The following is an 18668-nucleotide window of genomic DNA, read 5'->3' on the forward strand; positions in this document are numbered from 1 at the left end:
ACACGCACAACCTCAACCTCCCGCATTCACTGGCTGACTAATGAAAGCGTTATCCGGGAAACCATGGAAGTTGGCGGCCTAGAAAATGCGCCATTTATGTTCATGCAATGCAAGTGAAATGTCGAAAGGCGCCCTCGTGAGGGGCGGCGAAGAACCATCGCGATTAGTTTTTAGGGCCCCAGTACGGAGTAGACGTCAGGAATTTTTCTTCTACCAAACCCATACCGTGAACTCCGCGGGCAAAGCTTTCTCGCTTCGTCTAATGCAATGCAATACAGAACAGCCTCCTGCGGGCAATTAGCCTCCTGCAGGACGCGAGAATCAGGCCTGCCGAAGACGGCCGCAGTTTGTATTTTAACACGGTCAACGGCTCATGAATTGAACAAGGTTCGGTCGCATGCGAGAACACATAGCACGCTGAGTGTCATGTCCTTCCGACTATTGCTAAATGCCCCTTCGAGTTCAGGAAATCTTTTAGAATCCACTTTTGCTACCAGCGTTAAGCGGAAAGCGCGGTAGCAGAATGGGACGAAACAAAAAGAAATCTCAAAGAAGTCTTACGATCACGTAAGAAACATAAACGCAGCGGACACATTTTCTGACATCCACTAAACGCACGTTGTATTATGCCAGTGTTCGATACCCCTTATGCTTGCTGTGCCAAGATCCAAACAAACAGTCCCCCCCCCCCCCCCCCCCCCTTTACCTTGCTGACCATCACGCGGACCCTCCTCAAGATGACACTGAAGATGCAGTGTAACTTTCTTTGTGATAAATGATCTTTAAGAACTTTCCATGGATTCATCGGCCCAAAACGAAGCACTCAGTGAAGCTAAGTGCAGCCTTCAAAACAAACTCCGAGAGAAGTTTTTGTTGTTGCCAGCCTCTTATCGTGCATAGGGAAATAACCTTTTAAAGATTGCGGCTGAGGAGCGCGCTGCATAACCCTGTATATCAGAAGGCTTGCTCTCTTATCTGAGCTTTCGTGCGAAGGTTACTGGCGGGATACTTCTTTATCACGTCACACTGGGGTTGCTTGAGAATAGCAGGGATATATGTGGCTTTGGAACGGTTATCTCACGCCCCACGATAAAGCAGAAATAAATACTTCTGCGAGCTGCTACCCATTTTTAGCTCTATCTTTCGCTGTTCTGTACGACCTTTGCTCCACAGCATATTTTTTTTTTGTTGCATATGAGCTGTCCGGTCAACCTGGAGTTATCTTCTCCAACTGGTTCTAGTCTCGCATTTCATTCCATCTCTACATTTTTGCCTCGCAGGGTTGCTCCTTTAATTCATACTCTGCATTTGACTTTTTCGGCGGGTTACTTTGGAGCGATCAGAATTGATAACAGTATTTGATAACAACCAGAAAAAAAAATGGTGGCATATTGCTGTGAGCAAAACATGTCTCCTGTTGTCCGCTGTGTAGTAAATCAAGTAAAGATGACTTTGCCGTCAACGCTTCTCTTTTATGTTTTGAAGAGAACAGTCTTCACTACAAAATAAAAAAACCTAGTAATTGCTGGTGCTGAAATGGAGGGCAGTGATTACGGATACAACCACTATTTCTAAGTTAGCGGTAAATGAAAAAAAATGCGGAAGGCACTCAAGACTACTTACGTGTTTTCAATGAGAAAGCATTGTTTTTACTTTATTTTTCTTGCTATTTATTTTCATTTTTCCCCTTCCTTTTTAATAACACAAGTGCTCGTTAGCACACAGTCGAAAATCCACGCTTATACTAGGTTCACTTTTATTTCGCAAAGAAGCAACACGGTTTTGTTACCTTTCGATAATGAAGGAAGTGTGCCATGTAACTTATTCACGTCACCCAGCCTCTACAATATAGAAAACGAGAATGGTTTTAAGACAGGCGGACATGGATGCTCGCTCATCGAGGGAATATTTCGCCAAAACTGTGGCTTATCAAAAAGAACTTTACAATGCTTAGAGCCAGCAACCTGAATGGATGCCAGTGTTGAGTGATCTGGAAAGCTCAAAATGTTTTTGGATTCCATCGCAGCCTCATTTGCGGCTGCCACTTTGAATATCATTGCATTTTTAGTGTTCTTTTGCACTGCTGTTGCTGTAATCTTTGCTTTTTTTTACCCTGTACAGGAAATAGAAAAGTTTTGAGGCCAATAGGTCGCATACTCGCCTCACAATATGAAGTTTATACGTTCAGTTCCCCTAGTCTTCCGAAGGTATCTTATTTTCTGTGCTTGCACATATAGCTTTTGCGGCGCCACTTTTTCTCGACATAAGGTTTCGTTTCCAATGTGCAATACGAGGTCTGTTAGAAAAGTATCCGACCTTTGGCCGAAGAAAAAAAACTGGCATAACTGGAGCGTTGGAAACCTAATCACCTTCAAAGTAGTCTCCTTGGGACTCCAGACACTTCTTTCAGCGGTGGTGCCATTGTTCGAAGTATTCCGAAAAGGCCTCTTTCGGAATGGAGTTTAGCTGAGCTGTCGTTGCAGCCATAATGTCCTCTCTTGTCTGAAATCGCGCTCCTTTCAATGTCCTCTTGACTTTGGGAAACAGCCAGATGTCGCAGGGGGCCATATCAGGAGAGCAAGGAGTCTGTTTAACTACAGGAGTCTGGTTTTTCGCGAAAACAATCTGAATCAAGTGCGAGGAATGTGCAGGAGCATTGTCGTGATGGATGCGCCAATTTCTTGTTGACCTCATCTCCCGTCTCTTGCGCCGCACAGCACCACGTAGGCGACGGAGGACGTCCCTATAGTACTCTTTGGTCATTGTTTGACCCTGTAGGGTGCGTACTCGTGGTGTGCCACACAGAGGGAGTCAAAGAAAGCTGTCAGCATCACTTTGACATTGCTGCGCACTTAGCAGGCCTTCTTTCGTCTCGGTGACACGAAATGCTTCCACTGTGACGACTGGGATTTGGTTTCCGGGTCATACCCGTACAGCCAAGACTCGTCACCAGTGATTATGGTGTTTATGAAGTCGGGTCACTGTTTGTGGAATCTAGCATGTGCTGCGAGACTTCAACACGAAGCTGCTTTTGCTCCGCCGTAAGCAGCTTCGGCACGAATTTCGCCGCAACTCTCTCCATGGCCAAATCATCGGGAATAATGGAATGTGCAGAAAAATTGCTGATGTCCACCTCTTCCACAATTTCTCGGATAGTCACACGACGGTCCCGCATCCCCACAGCGTTCACTTCGGCAATGACCTGGTCATTTCGGCATGTTGATGGCCGATTGGAGCGCGGCTCGTTCTCCACCGATGTGCGGCCATCTTTAAAACAATTGTACCACTGCTTAAACTGTGTGCTGCTCATAGCATCTTCACCGAAAGCCGCACTGAATATTCCGAACAGTTTCCACTTGGTTGTCATCCCGTTTCTGGCAAAATTGGATGCAGTAGCGCTGCTGCTGTCGCTCCGCCATTTCTTTCGTAATAAAAAACCGACGAGAGCACTTCGCACTGCCTCACTCAAACGCTGCGTCCCAGCGGCTGACGCTATCGGCAGGCCGGAAAATATTCGTACATGCGCACGAAGGTTCAAGGTCGGCTGGTGCAAGCGCGCTTGTTTCATATCCATCAGGTGTTGGCAAAAAAAATAAAGTCGGATACTTTTCGAACAGACCTCGTATAATGTTTTCGCATTGAGAATGACACATGCGTCAACTACACAAAAGTGCCTGCCCGCATGGACGTTGCATTGAACACTTTGTATAAATTCGCCATAAAGTAAACCGTCGCATGAAATTACAAGTAAATTATTTAGTTTACAGGATATGTGCATTGAACAAAAATAACCTGCACCACATGCTCAGCTTTTCGACTGAAAACTTTAGCAGATTTTGACATCAGGTGGAACTTCGACTGAATACGATCCCGTTCAACGCAACCACGCTAGTCTTCTGCATAGATTTTCAGTGCGGGAGGCAGAAGATCGCGGGCATGCATGTCGAAAGCAGCACTGTAGAGCTTTCTTAAACTTTCAGATGCTCCTAGTACTTATCATGCGTACTATCATGCAAATTCTACTGTTTATTTCATAGCAAAATCATAGTTATGAAATAAAAAACAAAAGAAAATTTGATCTAGTTTATTACGCCCCTGCTTGCCAGCGCATGCGTTCGGTTTCGTGACTCTGTCATCAACTCTTGTCATGCTTCTTTGCCATCCTCTTCACGGAACACTGCGGCCTTTGTAAGGTGCGACCATCCGCCAATAAAACAAGTTGCCAGTTAGCGCTTGTGTAAGTCGTCTCTCAAATGTTCTATGTCTTTTTGCGCTAAAACTTTTCACAAGATCGATATACATCAACACGCTGAAAAAGAAGTTTTAATGGTCTGCAAGAGGCCCAAATAAAAGTCACGCATTTGGAAAGCCTTCACGTCGTCCCCATGGCAGAGCATCAGAGCTCTTAACTAAGAAGTTTGTAGAGGCTCCTTAAAGTAACGAAGAAGTGTTTTTCGCGCAATCTGAATGCATGGCGTCGGACAGTACTTTATACCTGACAGTCCTTGAACAAAGCTAACAGAATTTTACGTCCTACGAGCGAGCCTAGCGCCAAAAGTTAATTATTGTGTGATTTCCGCTCTTCGTGACCATTTGTAACAAACGATGCGACTTTTTTCCCGCCAAGCAATACAGGTTTATTTTTTTAGGTTGTCTTAATCCACGCGCTTTATTATGCTGAGATGCTGAAGTTCCGGCCGTGGTGCGACAGACTGCCTCCCCGGACGCCTGCGTGCGGACCCGGAGGTGGCTGCCGCGCCATTTTCGGCGGAAATAAATATTCTTCCTCCTCCACCTATCCTTTTTTTTTGCGGAATACATCGTTTTCTAGCCTGTTCCAGCCATCCTTGACGTTTATAATTTTGAAAATGCGTTAATTTTTCACAGGCACTTTTACAGGATCCGTCTCAAGTGCGGAGTGCGAATCGTTCCTATAAAATATTCCGAGAGACATGTTTTTGAGAAGCAGGCAGAAGAAAAGGGAATTTGAGAAACTCTCGCAGCTTTATAGAGATAAAATGCACTATCGCGAAAGCTTAACCACGAATGCTATGTCGCAATTCCCACGAGCAGATCCAACCCGTGGTCACCGGAAGCCTTATTTTGCCTTAACTCTTTTAACATTTAATGTTGCCTTTCATTCTTAAAGCGAGAAGAGAATTGCATACTCGACAACTTACCCGCGAAGCGATGCACACTCTGAACGTCGGCGTTTCTGCGAGGCGACTCGGCCGTATCCGGTTAGCCGACAGGCGAACGACCGATACGCACCCACGGTGGAGAGAGTGCTTCGAAGGGGCAAGGGCACATTGCCCTTGAGGCAATGTGGTGATTATTTTTATACTTGCCCCGTCCTCGCTCCCTAGCTTTAAGCGTACAGCCAAAGCAGTAAAATGCATGTTTAACCCTTTATAGGACAGCGGGACTCAAGTGACGGCCAGGGTTGCCAGATTGGGCTATTAATAGCCAAATTGGGCGACTTTTTGTCCGAGTTGGCGTCAGAAATTTCGTTTGGTTATGTGGCTACTTTTGGGCTACATCTTTTTCATGCGTGAAAAAAAAAGTTAAAGTATTTATAATGTGCTCTGTTACAATTATACAGTGACAGAAATAAAATGCAGGCTATAGCAGGTTAAGGAAATTGAGCGCGTCTGCTACAAAATGACAATTTGTAAACGCTGTGTTCGAGAAAACTTATGTGTTTCAGGCGGTCAGGGATCATGGCCTTTCGATTTCTTTTATAAAGAGTGGACACTACGTGAAAGTTGCCCCCCGGAAACACTTCACGGCCTGTAGATTCCACTTAATCCGCGAACTAACGCCACCCGCGCGCGCGCGCCACCGAACATAGACTGTTGCCGTCTCCACACGTGAGCGTTCTCCCATTGATGGTGCACCACGGGTGACCATGGTAGCAGAATAGAGGGAAAACCCGAAGAGAACTTAGGTCTCCCTACGTGGTGCGAATACGTAAGCATTGCCGCTCATTGTTGATGACTTCTTGAGTATTATTTTCTGCCTGATCAGTGTTTGTGTAATTGCTTATGTTGAATTCCTGTCCCACTGTGTTTTATGTACCACTGTTCTCACTGATATGTCACTCTGCACCATCTGCACAGACGTGTAAAGCGGGTGTTAGGCCTCGTCAGGAGACACTATAGTCTCCTTTAGCCTCTCCCCGCGGACACCATGTATTGTTGTGCGAAATAAAATGAATTGAAATTGAAATTAAATGTTACTGTTTCGCTTCTGTTGCCTGGTTTTGTGATCCTCACATGTTAAGCGTTAACCGTAGACATGGCCTAGTGGTTTGGGCATCCGCTTCGGCTGCGGTAGGTGGCTGGTTGGAAACCCACCGCCAGGCATGTCCTTTTCTTATATTGTTTATTCTGGTTATGCGGACACATTCTGCTCAAGATACGCATGAGGCAAGTAATGCTTATGCATTAATAAGGTCTTTCTGTTTCTTCCTATTCTCGTGGTGGACACAGCAAGCGTGCCACTCGCAAGAGCCTACGCTGTTTTCTGCAGCCTCAAGCGGCACACGTGCAGCCCTCGAGATTCATTGCGAGCTACGCGAGAGCGCCGTGTCCGTTGCGTAATCAACGTGCACTCATGCAGAGCCATGGCGCCATCCTTCGGTGCGGCGCGGAACCCACTGTAACTAACGAAGGCGGCGGAAGTTAGTGGCACGACATGGCATTAGATCCGTCGCTACGAGAACTTTCAGAATGGGCAAGTGGGCGATATACATCCAGAACTACAAAAAGAAATGGGAAAAGGAGCCGGAATTCAAGGGTAATATGTTTTTCTCATTATTGTGAACGTGCTGTTAGACTGGAGATAAAATCGACTTAGATTATCATCTAATGGCATATATCCTTGATTTATTCTGAGCTCATGCATACCGTAGAATGAAGCTTCAAAGCGGCGCATGCTAGATGCTTTGAGGTGACGCTCTCAGTGAGAACCTTTCTCTTAAAGCATAAAATTTAAATATGAGGCTGCGTAAGTATACAGTAAGGTATTTTCACTGGCAATGTGTCTAATCTGCGCGCGAACATTTAAAAGGTGAAATATTCCTAAACTAGAGCTGCGGTTGCGTTATATAGCGCCACCGTTCTTTTCCGCTTGCAAACTGGCTGTCGTCACCCGCCTCAGGTGATGTAGCCTACTGCCGCGCCTGCAAAGTGGAACTACGGCCCCATCTTTAGGACCTGGTTAGCGCACCTGGTCAGCCGCACTGGTTAGCGCGCATGACGGGTGCGAAGCGTAACAACGGAAAGAACACGCCTTGCGCATCCCCTCAGACATCGTGTGCGGGAAAGAACTTTAATATGTAAATATTCCTGCCGAAAATTAATTCAATATGCTTAAGAAATGTCGTCACAAAAACCTAATATATTTGGCTACTTTTGGGCTACGCAAAAATTTCGCTTTTGGCTACGTTTGGGCTACTACGGAGGCCAATTAGGCTACCTGAGGTCGGAGCCATCTGGCAACCCTGGTGACGGCAAACGGAATTCGGTGCACATACGAGGTCTGTTAGAAAAGTATCCAAGCTTAATTTTTTTTGCGAACACCTGATGGATATGAAACAAGCGCGCTTGCATCAGCCGACCGTGAACCATCGTGCGCATGCACAAATTTTTTCCCGCCTGCTGATAGCGTCAGTCGCTGGCACTCAGCGTTTCAATGAGGTAGTGCGCAGTGCTCTCCTCGGTTTTTTATTGCAAGGAAAATGGCGGAGCGACTGGTGCAGCGCTACTGCGTCAAGTTTTCCCAGAAATTGGGCGACAGCCAAGTGGAAACCATTCGGAATATTCAGACGGCTTTCGGTGACGATGCTATGAGCAGCGCACAGATTGAGCAGTGGTACAACTGGTTTAAAGACCGCCGCACATCGGTGGACTGCGAGCCACGCTCCGGTCGGCCATCAACATGCCGAAATGACCAGGTCATTGCCGAAGTGAACGCTGTGGTGATGCGGGAGCGTCGTGTGACTATCCGAGAAATTCCGAAGAGGTGGATATTTGAACTTTTTCTGCACATTAATTCTATAATCACCGAACATTTGGCCATGAGGAGAGTTGCGGGGAAATTCGTGCCGAAGCTGCTCACGGTGGAGAAAAAGCAGCTTCGTGTTGATGTCTCGCAGGACATGCTGGATTCCACAAACAGTGACCCCGACTTGATGAACACCCTAATCTCTGGTGACAAGTCTTGGGTGTACGGGTACGACCCGGAAACCAAATCCCAGTCGTCACAGTGGAAGCATTCCCCGTCACCAAGACCAAAGAAGGCCTGCAAAATGCGCAGCAATATCAAAGTGATGCTGACTGCTTTCTTTGACTCCGCTGTGTGACACACTACAAGTACACACCCCACGGGGTCAAACAATGACCAAAGGAGTATTACAGGGATGTCTTCCGTCGCCTACGTGATGCTGATCGGCGCAACAGACCGGAGTTGAAGTCAACAAGAAATTGGAGCATCCATTACGACAATGCTCCTGCACATTCCTCGCACTTGATTCAGACTTTTTTGTCAAAAAACCAGACTCCTGTACTTCAACAGGCTCCTTGCTCTCCTGATGTGGCCCCTTGCGACTTCTGGCTGTTTTTCTAAATCAAGAGGCCATTGAAAGGAGCGCGATTTCAAACAAGGGAGGACATTATGGCTGCAACGACAGCTGAGCTAAACTACATTCTGAAAAAGGCCTTTTGGGAATTCTTCCAACAATGGCAGCACCAGTGGGTAAAGTGTGTGGAGTCCCAAGGAGACTTCTTTGAAGGTGATTAGGTTTCCAACGCTCCAGTTATGCCACTTTTTTTAATTCGGCTAAAGGTTGGATACTTTTCTACCAGGCCTCGCATGTATCATATTTCTGCGTCATGACAGCTATCGAATTACCAAACAAACTAGTAAGTGTTTTTATCTTTCGCTAACAAGCGCAAGTGTACGGTTCGAGGCGCCAGATTTTTGGAAGGAAGAAAAAGTTTGAAAATTTCTGAGCTTTTGCGCCATTCCCATCAGCCAGCTACCTCACAGTACTCCTTGGAGCAATTCTGAGTTATAGCGCGTTTTTTTGGACATCGAAGCAAACGCGTTACAGATACACGCCACATTTGAGGTTTTCTTTTTTTTAGAAAGTCACTCCTATAAATATATACCAATTTGTTCGAAAAAACGAGTACTCAATAGGGCTTCAATGTCATTCAGTTTTTTAGTCCTTGTGATTAAAATCTTACTATTTGTATACATGTGAGACGTAATAAAATGTCATGCCTCATCAAGGTTTAAGAGCTGCTACAGGCACCTCTTCGTCTCAAGGATGTCAAAGACAAACTTGTGAAGGCTTTCTGTTCGCGCATGTTTTTGTCACGTACCACATAAACTGTATTTTTACAGTGCGTCTCACCTATGACCCCCGCAAATTTTAAATATAGGCTTTCGTAGAAGAGCACTTCTTCAGACATAGCACTGTCAGTAGTGTAGTGCGCCAGAATACAGCTAAGAAGTGTTAACCAGCGAGCTGGTCACCTAATACCGAATAGTTAATAACATTCACTCGTCGGCTCCTTATTTACAGAGAGGTTTGTAATCGAACGTAAATACCCATATCAATTATTAGAGTTTGGAAAAAGCCAACCTTGTCGCCTCTGCAGCTCGAGCATTTCTGGTGTCGTCACGGTCGAAACCGGAACCGAACGCCTCCCCCCCCCCCCCCCAAAAAAAAAAAATAAATAGAGCTTGCCACGCATACCAGCACGTGTCACACAGCGGCGCGTTTGTCACGTGCTCCTTCCTCAACGCCGGACTGGAAGCAACGAGCGGGTAGAGAGCACGTGGCACTCATGTACCACCAGGACGAACAAGCTGCCAGGACCGTCAGGCCACCAGGTTGGCTACCAGGATGAAGTAACTTGCCAAGCCATTCGAGAAATCAGCGGAGCAATAGGGCGCCTCAAAGACCTCGTGACATTTCGTAGAACACTTAATGGTGCACTAAATGGGCATAATAAAGCTTCAAAGTGCCATACGCACCAAAAGTAGCAGCTTGAGTGAAAGTGTTAAAGTAGTACGAAAATGAAAGTGCTCTTAAACAACTATGTATTGTCGTCTTCACATTAGTTTCAAACCATGCAGCTTAGCTGCAAGACAAGAGTTGTGACACCATGTTTAGTAATGACTGGTCCTGCATGATACATTTCAGGTACTCTTTGCTACACTAAATATCTAACAACTTACTATTTTATTAACTACACCGCGACAGGTTCACCCAAATGCATAAAATGGTTTGGTTTGGTTTCTGGGGTTTAACGTCCCAAAGCGACTAAGGCTATGAGAGACGCCGTAGTGGAAGGCTCCGGAAATTTCGACCACCTGGGGTTCTTTAACGTGCACTGACATCGCACAGTACACATGCATACAATCAAAGCGTTTGGTTCGCCCACGTTTCGCCCACTTGTGAGGAATGCAGATCTTGTAATTTCGAAAACGCTTTTTTTGTGTCGATCCCTATGGGCAACTGCAGCAAATGAGTGATTCAATTCCTGCTCTACTTATGCGTCCTTGGTAAAAAGCATTTCTTGCATGAAATTTCCGTTTGAACGGACCTATGTTTTATTGGGAAGATATGACCTTCCTGCAGCGAGCTGAGTTTTGAAAGCATTCAGCCTGCTGAAAGTGCCGTTTCCACAGGTGTTGTCGTAGTCTTCGTATTCTGTGTCGAACACGGCCCATCCACGGCGAGGGTGTTGGTACAGCTTGAAGAAGGCTGTGGCCTTGGAGGCAAAGAAGAAAAAATGTTTATATTATAAAAAATAAACGTAGAAAATTCTGGATGCCCATTTAATAAAACACTTGGTGTTTGATGTTCCAGCCTAGCTACGCTCACATGCTGTGATTGAGAAGCACGAAAGGACTTAGCGGCTCCCCCATTTTAATGTCAGCTGGCCTGCACACATCTTTCCTTCCGTCCAATTATCACTATTTTAGGCGGTTACCATCATCACTGTCCTTTCCCAACTTGTCAAAAAGCGCTGCTTCCCGCATTGCAAATTGTACTGCCGCGTCCGATGCAGCATGTACATAGTACATGGAAGCTCCAGCTCTCTACACATCTTACAACATAATATAAACAGCTTATGCTTTGACTGCAAACAAGTATCAGCAAAACCTATTTCTGTTATTTTTTAATGATTCCGAAGGGTAGCACCCGCAGGAGATTACGAAATAAATCACGGAACGGGACGATATGACGAAACGTATGTTTGTGTTGTGCTCACTAGTCGACATGTTACCTAACTTTGTGGAGTTCAGCCCAACCTCTTGGCTAAGAACTGCACATTCGGAAACTTATGCAAAATTCAACTGCATGTAGAGCTGTTACGCCAGAATTGTTTCACTAGCGCTCAAGACTTAGTGCTGGGTTTCTTGGTGCACTGCACTGAACGAAAGAAAAACAAACTAAAGGGACGCTACGTAATGCACAACAGAGCACAGGAAAAGGTCCGTCACCTGCCGTTTTTCTTTTACAGCTATCTCGACTGCGTCTTAGAAGACAAATTCACAAACCTTGGCACTCATCGTTTCGGCATCCTCATATGCGTAGGTCCGGTTGTAATCAGCAGCATGCAGTTTTACAAGGCCTCCGTTCACGATGGATACCCCTGACCTGCGGCTGCAGAGCTGCCCAAAGACGGACAAAATGTTATCAGGGTCTGGATTTGGTTTATAGTGTGTTGTTTTTATTCAGTACTCTTGCACGAGACACACGGAGCTGAGCAGCGTTTTCAATAACAGTAAGTTAAGGACTGCTTATTCCATTGGCATTTATCGCAGAAAGTTAAGATACCTGCTGGAAATAAAATTGTAAAAAAGTAAAGTACTCTCTGTACTTCCAATTTTTGGGTGTCTTCGTTTTTTTTCTCTCTCTCATGCTGATTAAAAGTCAACCCTTCGAGCGGTAGGATAAGTGTGACGTCGAACTTTTCTTGAAAGCACTGAAGTACACAGGTTTGCTTCATAGTGCAAAGACCAACTCCACATTGCTTGCCGATATCCGCTTAACTTTATAACTTCCATAGAATCGTTTCTTAGAACAAGGACGAGCACGATAGGAATAGATGTCGTCACTTCAAGTTATGCTTGTTGCTGCTACACAAGACTGCCCAGTTCGCAAAAGGCACATACCTGAGTGAAATCTTTTATCGACATAGAGCCTGCACTCAAGCTCTTATTCTCCATGACCTGATGCTGTTCAAACTCTCCAACCATAAGCGTGAACGAAGCCATAACATACGTCCGCGCCGGAATGGTGGTAGCGTTCAGTTCTCTGGCAGTGCGGCGCTGAAAATAATTGTAGAGGCCACTTTCACTGCAGGCCGAAAGCTATGAATGGGGCCCGTTACCGAAGATACCTCGTGTTCCGTATTTATCTGTCCCTGTTACGAAAAATTCCGCTGCGCAATCTACTGAACTGTATGGTCTCAAAACGCCGACTACAAGGTACCTTATGATGGTCTTCGTCTTTCGATAAGTAATTTAACATCTGAAATTGCCTGCATTTTTAGGAATCGGCGAAAAACTGCATTCAGCTGCGGCAGAACTTTTCGTCCAGGCGAGCAAAGAAGCCAGTGTGACAGACTGCGCCATCTGGCGAGCGGTGTTAATTTCAATGAGCGGACGACACGCACATCCGAGGAAACCCCGCGAGGTGCGCATTCCCGCCCCAAGCCGTGACATCGGTTGCCTCACCGCTCGCCAGATGGCGCAGCCTGTCAAAGTGGCTTCTTTGCTCGCATGAACGAAAAGTTCTGCCGCAGCCGAATGCAGTTTTTCGCCTATTCCTGAAAATGCAGGCAATTTTAGATGTTAAATTACATATCGAAAGACGAAGACCATCATAAGCTACCTTGTAGTCGGCGTTTGAGCCCATATAGTCCAGTAGTTTGCGCAGGAGAATTCTTTCTAACACGGACAGATAAATACGGAACAGGCGGTAGAACACTCACAAGATTTTCGACAAATCTCTTTCAAGTGATTTACTTTCATCGACTGAATAGTAGGTCTTCCTTGCCTGAGGACGTCAGGAAGATTCAGGCTTCCGCCATCTACGAATTATCTGCTCTACAAATAAATGCAGAAGATATATTTTACTCTGCAAGGAGTTATAGAAGATCTAAGGCCCTCCCAGGGTGAACGAGCTCTGTTTGTCAGTCCCGGAACGCAGTTGAACGTTTAATCTTTGACCTAGGTAGTAGGGATGGAGGAAATATTTCCATGCAGGCAGGCAACATCTTCCTATTGACCAACCGTTCGGCGTTGCTGTTCCACTTGCTACGCAACACTTAAGTTTAGGGGGTCACTGCTTCTATAATGACAAGCAGCACCTGATAGTAAAATTCGAAGCGAATTACTTTTTGCACAATGTGCTCAGGTAATATCCTCCGTGGCCTTAGCACTGCCGTGTGAGGCTGGGCTTGCACGTCTATAAATTTGACGCCATACGGAGCAGGCCTTAAATTGAAAAATATTTATATATATAAAAGGAAGTATATTCTTAGCTTGCCGACAATTAAAAATAATTGCCTTTTCGTTTCACGAATGCCCACTTACAAGGGAAGGTTCGTTCGAATCGACAAGATCATTCCAGTAGTGCCACATGGTTCCAATGATAGGATATTTGCCTGCTTCCCATTCTTGAATGTGAGTGTGTACGATGAATATAGTAATCGGGAGGTGACTGAAAAGAACAAAATGAGGATTTATTTCTATCGCACTAATCAGAAATATTTATTTCACAAAAGATTTCGATGCCGTCAGGCATAGTGTGCTGCGTTACAAATGAAGTTCACGCTTACCGGAATAACAATAACAAGTAATAGTAACAGCAATGACAGTAATAACAATATGCAATGTGAAAAGAGCCAAGGCAGGAATATTTCATGGGTAAAGCTTTGTAATTGGGGAATTTGTTTGGTCTATTCTGGGAATGTATAATAAAAATTTGTATTCTGAATTTGTTTTAATTTTTTCCTACCCTCTGTGATTGATTGAAGCTCCACGACGCCCCGAGTTCCTCCTTCAAAAATTTTTTTAGGCCAGTAATGTTCAGGGCAAGATTTCGCATGAGCAATTAAAACAGACGAGGACTCAATCGGAATAAAATCTTTACATTGCACATGTTTTGCCCTACCTCCAATTTCTTTTTTTCTTTTGCTATGTTTTACCGATATGGTGAACGTCGTTCTACATTACCCAGAATGCAAACCGGGGTTTAATGCGTTCAACATGAATTACCGATCGTTAGCATGAAACATTGAAATTTCACTGTGCAAAAATGACTAGCACGATTAAAAGAATAAAATTTCAATTCAGGCATGATAGCTGGCTGGCTGCATGACATCCGGCGTCAGCTCCCGTCGTTAGATTAAACGATGTGTGATAAGCAATTGTGCTAATTGGAAGCGTACCAGCCCAACTAGAAATGTCGCCATATAAGACGGTTAAGTGCATTAGCATAAAGTCACAAGGACATCAAAAACACAAGCACTCAAAAACTGCTCTTGCGTATTTCGCTGGTTCAAAAAATAGTTATGGATAAATTTTGATGAAGGGCAAGCCCTCAGTATTCACTTTCAAACAGCCCAGGACAGCACGGCTTCCGAATCGAATCTATTAGAACGCTGCCACACAGCTCCGCATTTTCGCACCGTTCTCTTCGCCGGTAATGACACCTTCTCACAGCGTTGTGACACGTGTAATAGAAAAGCTTACTTGGCTAAGGCTGTTATTGCTGATGAATGCTGGCTGCTGTCAATGCTGTTATTGTAGGAGAGGAACTTGACGCCAAGCACTACGTCAGCTTTGGCCCGTATCCCTGGAAAGTCTGTCATAAATTTGCCTTGGAGGTCTTTCAGCGCCTAGAAAAAAAATGATGAGCATAGAAACGAGTATTAAAAATGTTTTTTTATTATTACTTAAATCGACAAAAATCGTACTTTTAAGGCGTTCCTCTGGCACTGAATATGTGCAGTAGATCGTATGCTAAGAAGCTGAAGACAGCATTCAGACAAAAGGTTCGCAACGACGTTTGCATGTTGTCCATCCTTCATTTCATTTCATTTATTGATACTGTCAGACCCAAAGGGGGCTTTAACAGGAGTGAAAAAGAAAACAAAGGTCAAAAGTAAAATTTGTAGCGCAAAAATAGACAAGTGTTGAAAAACAGAGGTATGCAACCGCTAATAGAAAATCGCCTCTAAACACACACATAAATTATTAATAGTCCGTGACAGCAAGCAACCCTAAACTTACTTCTTGCAGTAGCAATTGAGATAATAGATATGAAGGTTCAATCAGTGAGCAAGATATCTTTTCAGCGAAAAGTGAAGTATGTTTTTCTGAATGGGACTGCAGCATTCCGATATGCGCTACCATTTTTCGCATAAAAAAATTGTTCGTGTGCAAATGTGATTCCTCAGAAGCTAGACGATGGTCAACCGGCAAGATCACAGGCATTTTTTTCTTGCATTTATTTCGCTTCTTACCTCCAAGACTGTCCTCATGCCAAAAATACGATACGTGATTGCTATATGTCCGCCGCGGTGGCTCAGTGGTTAAGGTGCTCGGCTGCTGACCCGAAAGACGCAGGTTCGACCCCGGCCGCGGCGGTTAAATCTCGATGGAGGCGAAATTCTAGAGGCCCGTGTACTGTGCGATGCCAGGGCACGTTTTTAAAGAACCCCAGGTGGTCGAAATTTCCGGAGCCCTTCACTACGGCGTCTCTCGTAGCCTGAGTCGCTTTTGGACGTTAAACCCCATAAACCAACCAACCTGATAGCTATGCTGCGAACTTATCGCCTGGTCGGATGACCTCAGCTCGGCTTTGAACAGCCTTGCATAATTTAGTGAGACAGTGTATAACAGTGCCTCTTACAGCGGAGGTATAAATTTGTAGAAGTTGTTTGTGTTTCTTGTCATCAAGAGTAGCTCGTAACACCTAATTAGTTAACCACAGGGGCTTGGACAATTGTTTGGTCCACCGTACCGCATTGAGAGTGACCGCTTACTTTCAGCACTCCCAGTTTTCCGTGCATCTCCTGGAGGAGCTCCGCCACTCTTCCCGTCGCCTTCAAGATGCCGTAGTGGATGATCTTGCCTTCAAACAGCTCGCGCAGTGTCTGCCTACCTAAAGGCGTCGTCAAGCTCCTAAAGAAGTCGTTAGATTTCCTGCGGAAGCAATAGATGAAATAAGATTCAAGAAAGGCTCGAGTGAGCATAAGAGAGCTGTCATTTTCCAGCGCAGTACAATGCGGGAACGAACGTAAAAAGCTACTTAAAATTAGAAATGACACGTTTTACCCAATGTCTAAGAAGCAATGTGGATCACATGTCTGGCTTTGCTGCGTTGGTTGGTTTTTGTAGTTATGCTATTAAAAAAGCACCTATTGAAATGTAAAGGCGACAGTGTGAAGAGAGAGGCTCCAGGACTCTTCGATGAGACACTTTTAATGGTATTGGGCAACTGTGTGGCCAACAGCCATCCGAGCCAACTGCCACAAGTGCCAAAAGCGCGTGACATGCAGTTACTTTAAATCAGAGAGCATATCCAATGTTAATTCCTCTACCGCTTGCAGTCCACGTCACGATATCATTAATTATAGCAACAGAAATTGCTGCACGTGAATATCAGCTGTTCCTATTCGCTTTGCGGACGAGATGGTCGAGCCAGCATTGACATTTTACGGTTGTGACGCTGAGACTCCGCAAATGTTCCCCCATTTCTTGACCCCGCAAGGACCTCAATGAAACGATAAAAATTGTCATTTGGCGAAAATCGATATGCCTAGTGGTGAACTCAAAAAAAAAAAAGTTTATACCATGTTCTCTTTTACTGGCAAGGATTCTCGAACAGAGGGGCTGCACGAGCGAGCCTGGGTGAAATGAAACGGCCAAGAATCGAAGAGCGCTACGCACCGTAAGCAGAACACAATTCTTGCGTAAGACGCATTCACAGTTGTTTCGCAGTCCGTGTTAAGTGAACAGTGGATATAAAATCGCAAAGTGAACAGTGAAGGGAAGGACAAAGGGTGCTTGCCAACGGTTCGACAACAGGACTTGCACCTCAAGGCTTTCACCTACCATGTTCACTTTGTGATTATAAACAACACCTGCCCAACCTCTCTTTACTGTAGATATAAAGACACTAAAGACATTTCGAATCCCAGGTTTGGTCCGCTAACAAACAATATATCTAAATAGCATTCATTAGCAAAAAAAAGTGGCAGTGGCTTAGCTCTGGTTAAGCCTGGATATACAAGCGAAAACCTGCAGTTATGCTTTGTTTGACGTCATGGCTGTCGCAGTTCGCGCACAATGCACTGGGAGCACCACGATAACGGTGGAGGCAAGCGCGTTATATAGCCCTCCTTCCGTATGCGTAGTAACTGTGGTAAACACGCGGCTGCAAGTAGCGTCATACGAGGAAGCCGAGAGCGCGCCGATGCACACTCGGTAAACACGCGTAAAGCGCGCGAACGACGGCCAAGGTCGATCGGCGGAGCCGCGCTCGGCGGCGGCCCCGCCGACCACCTGCGCCTCTCCAGTGACGCGAACTCGCGCACGCGCCGCTGTGGCTAAAATTGATCACGGCGCACGCCAGACCGTGTGTTGATTAGCCTAGTGAAGCTTTTCGCTTCAAAAGAAGGAGAAGAGTGCACCACCCGTAGTCCAAAGACAGGCCATGTCCAGTCCTTGATGCTCCCCGTGCTGCCCTCTGGAAGGCATTCCAGCTGTGGTCGTTCCGACTGCCGTGCACAGCGCCGTCGCGCCACTCGACATCCGTGTAGAAGAGGAGGTCACACAGCCCGTCGGGGGGCAGCATCTCCTCCGAGGTGGCACGTGCGCCGGCCGTGCACAGCAGTCGGTAGGAACTGGCTACGTCACCGCCCGCACGGCCCTCCCGCCCAGGTTCATCTGAACAGCGGGACGAGAAACCAGAGTTATGCGTACAACAGACACACTTCGGTCAGAAAACTTGTCGTGATTCCGTTCAGCTTTTATTTCTTTCACCCTTTTTCATCGTCCTGAATGACGCAGTGCTCTCCTAATGTGGGATCTGTCAGGTGGCAAAGTGGGCTGCGAAAGTAGAGTAATATTGCCGAAAAAGAATCTTTATGTAATGCCAGTCCGGCAAGCAATTTATCACCTGCTTCATCATCGCGCTTATATAGACAGGAAGCTACTTCAATATCGATTGTTCGCGTTCTCCTCATCATTCTGTTAACGTGAGGACTGGACTAAAAGAATATTTTTTTGTATAAAAACGTTTTCGGCTGTCACCGGAAGAAGTTCCGTGACATCTGACTCTACGCTCTAACAAATGCGTGACAGATGAAGACAGGCCATGCTCAAAAGTGCAGATCTTAGTCTGGCTGCAGACACAGCGCGGTAATCAAGGTTTAAGGAAAAGCATGACGTCCCACTCAAAGCACACATCCCCAAACGCAACATTAAACCACGCGTACCCACTGCTACCTGCACAGACTGGCTGATACACTGATCTTTTGAGCCTGGCATCATTCATAGTCATCAAGCCTAAGGAGTGCTGCTGTGCATATTATATAACCAAGCAGACCATTGCTGAAAATTTGGTCCTA

The 18668-nt window shown here is 45.6% G+C and overlaps 1 protein-coding gene across 1 annotated transcript; it reads right to left on the reverse strand.

Annotated features, from left to right (window-relative positions):
* Positions 1–10619: 10619 nt before the first annotated feature.
* Positions 10620–17929, reverse strand: LOC149340232 (uncharacterized). The gene is made up of 7 exons (XM_089551073.1): positions 17733–17929; positions 16080–16239; positions 14785–14930; positions 13624–13750; positions 12199–12354; positions 11581–11694; positions 10620–10787 (listed from the first exon to the last, which is right to left on the reverse strand). The coding sequence occupies exons 1-7, from the start codon at positions 17891–17893 to the stop codon at positions 10620–10622; spliced, it is 1032 nt and encodes a 343-aa protein (XP_089407199.1). The 5' UTR covers positions 17894–17929.
* Between the last annotated feature and the right edge of the window lie 739 nt (positions 17930–18668).

Source organism: Amblyomma mixtum, chromosome 6 (assembly GCF_055824585.1).
Source record: "Amblyomma mixtum isolate Tamu chromosome 6, ASM5582458v1, whole genome shotgun sequence".
Lineage (NCBI taxonomy): Eukaryota > Metazoa > Arthropoda > Arachnida > Ixodida > Ixodidae > Amblyomma > Amblyomma mixtum.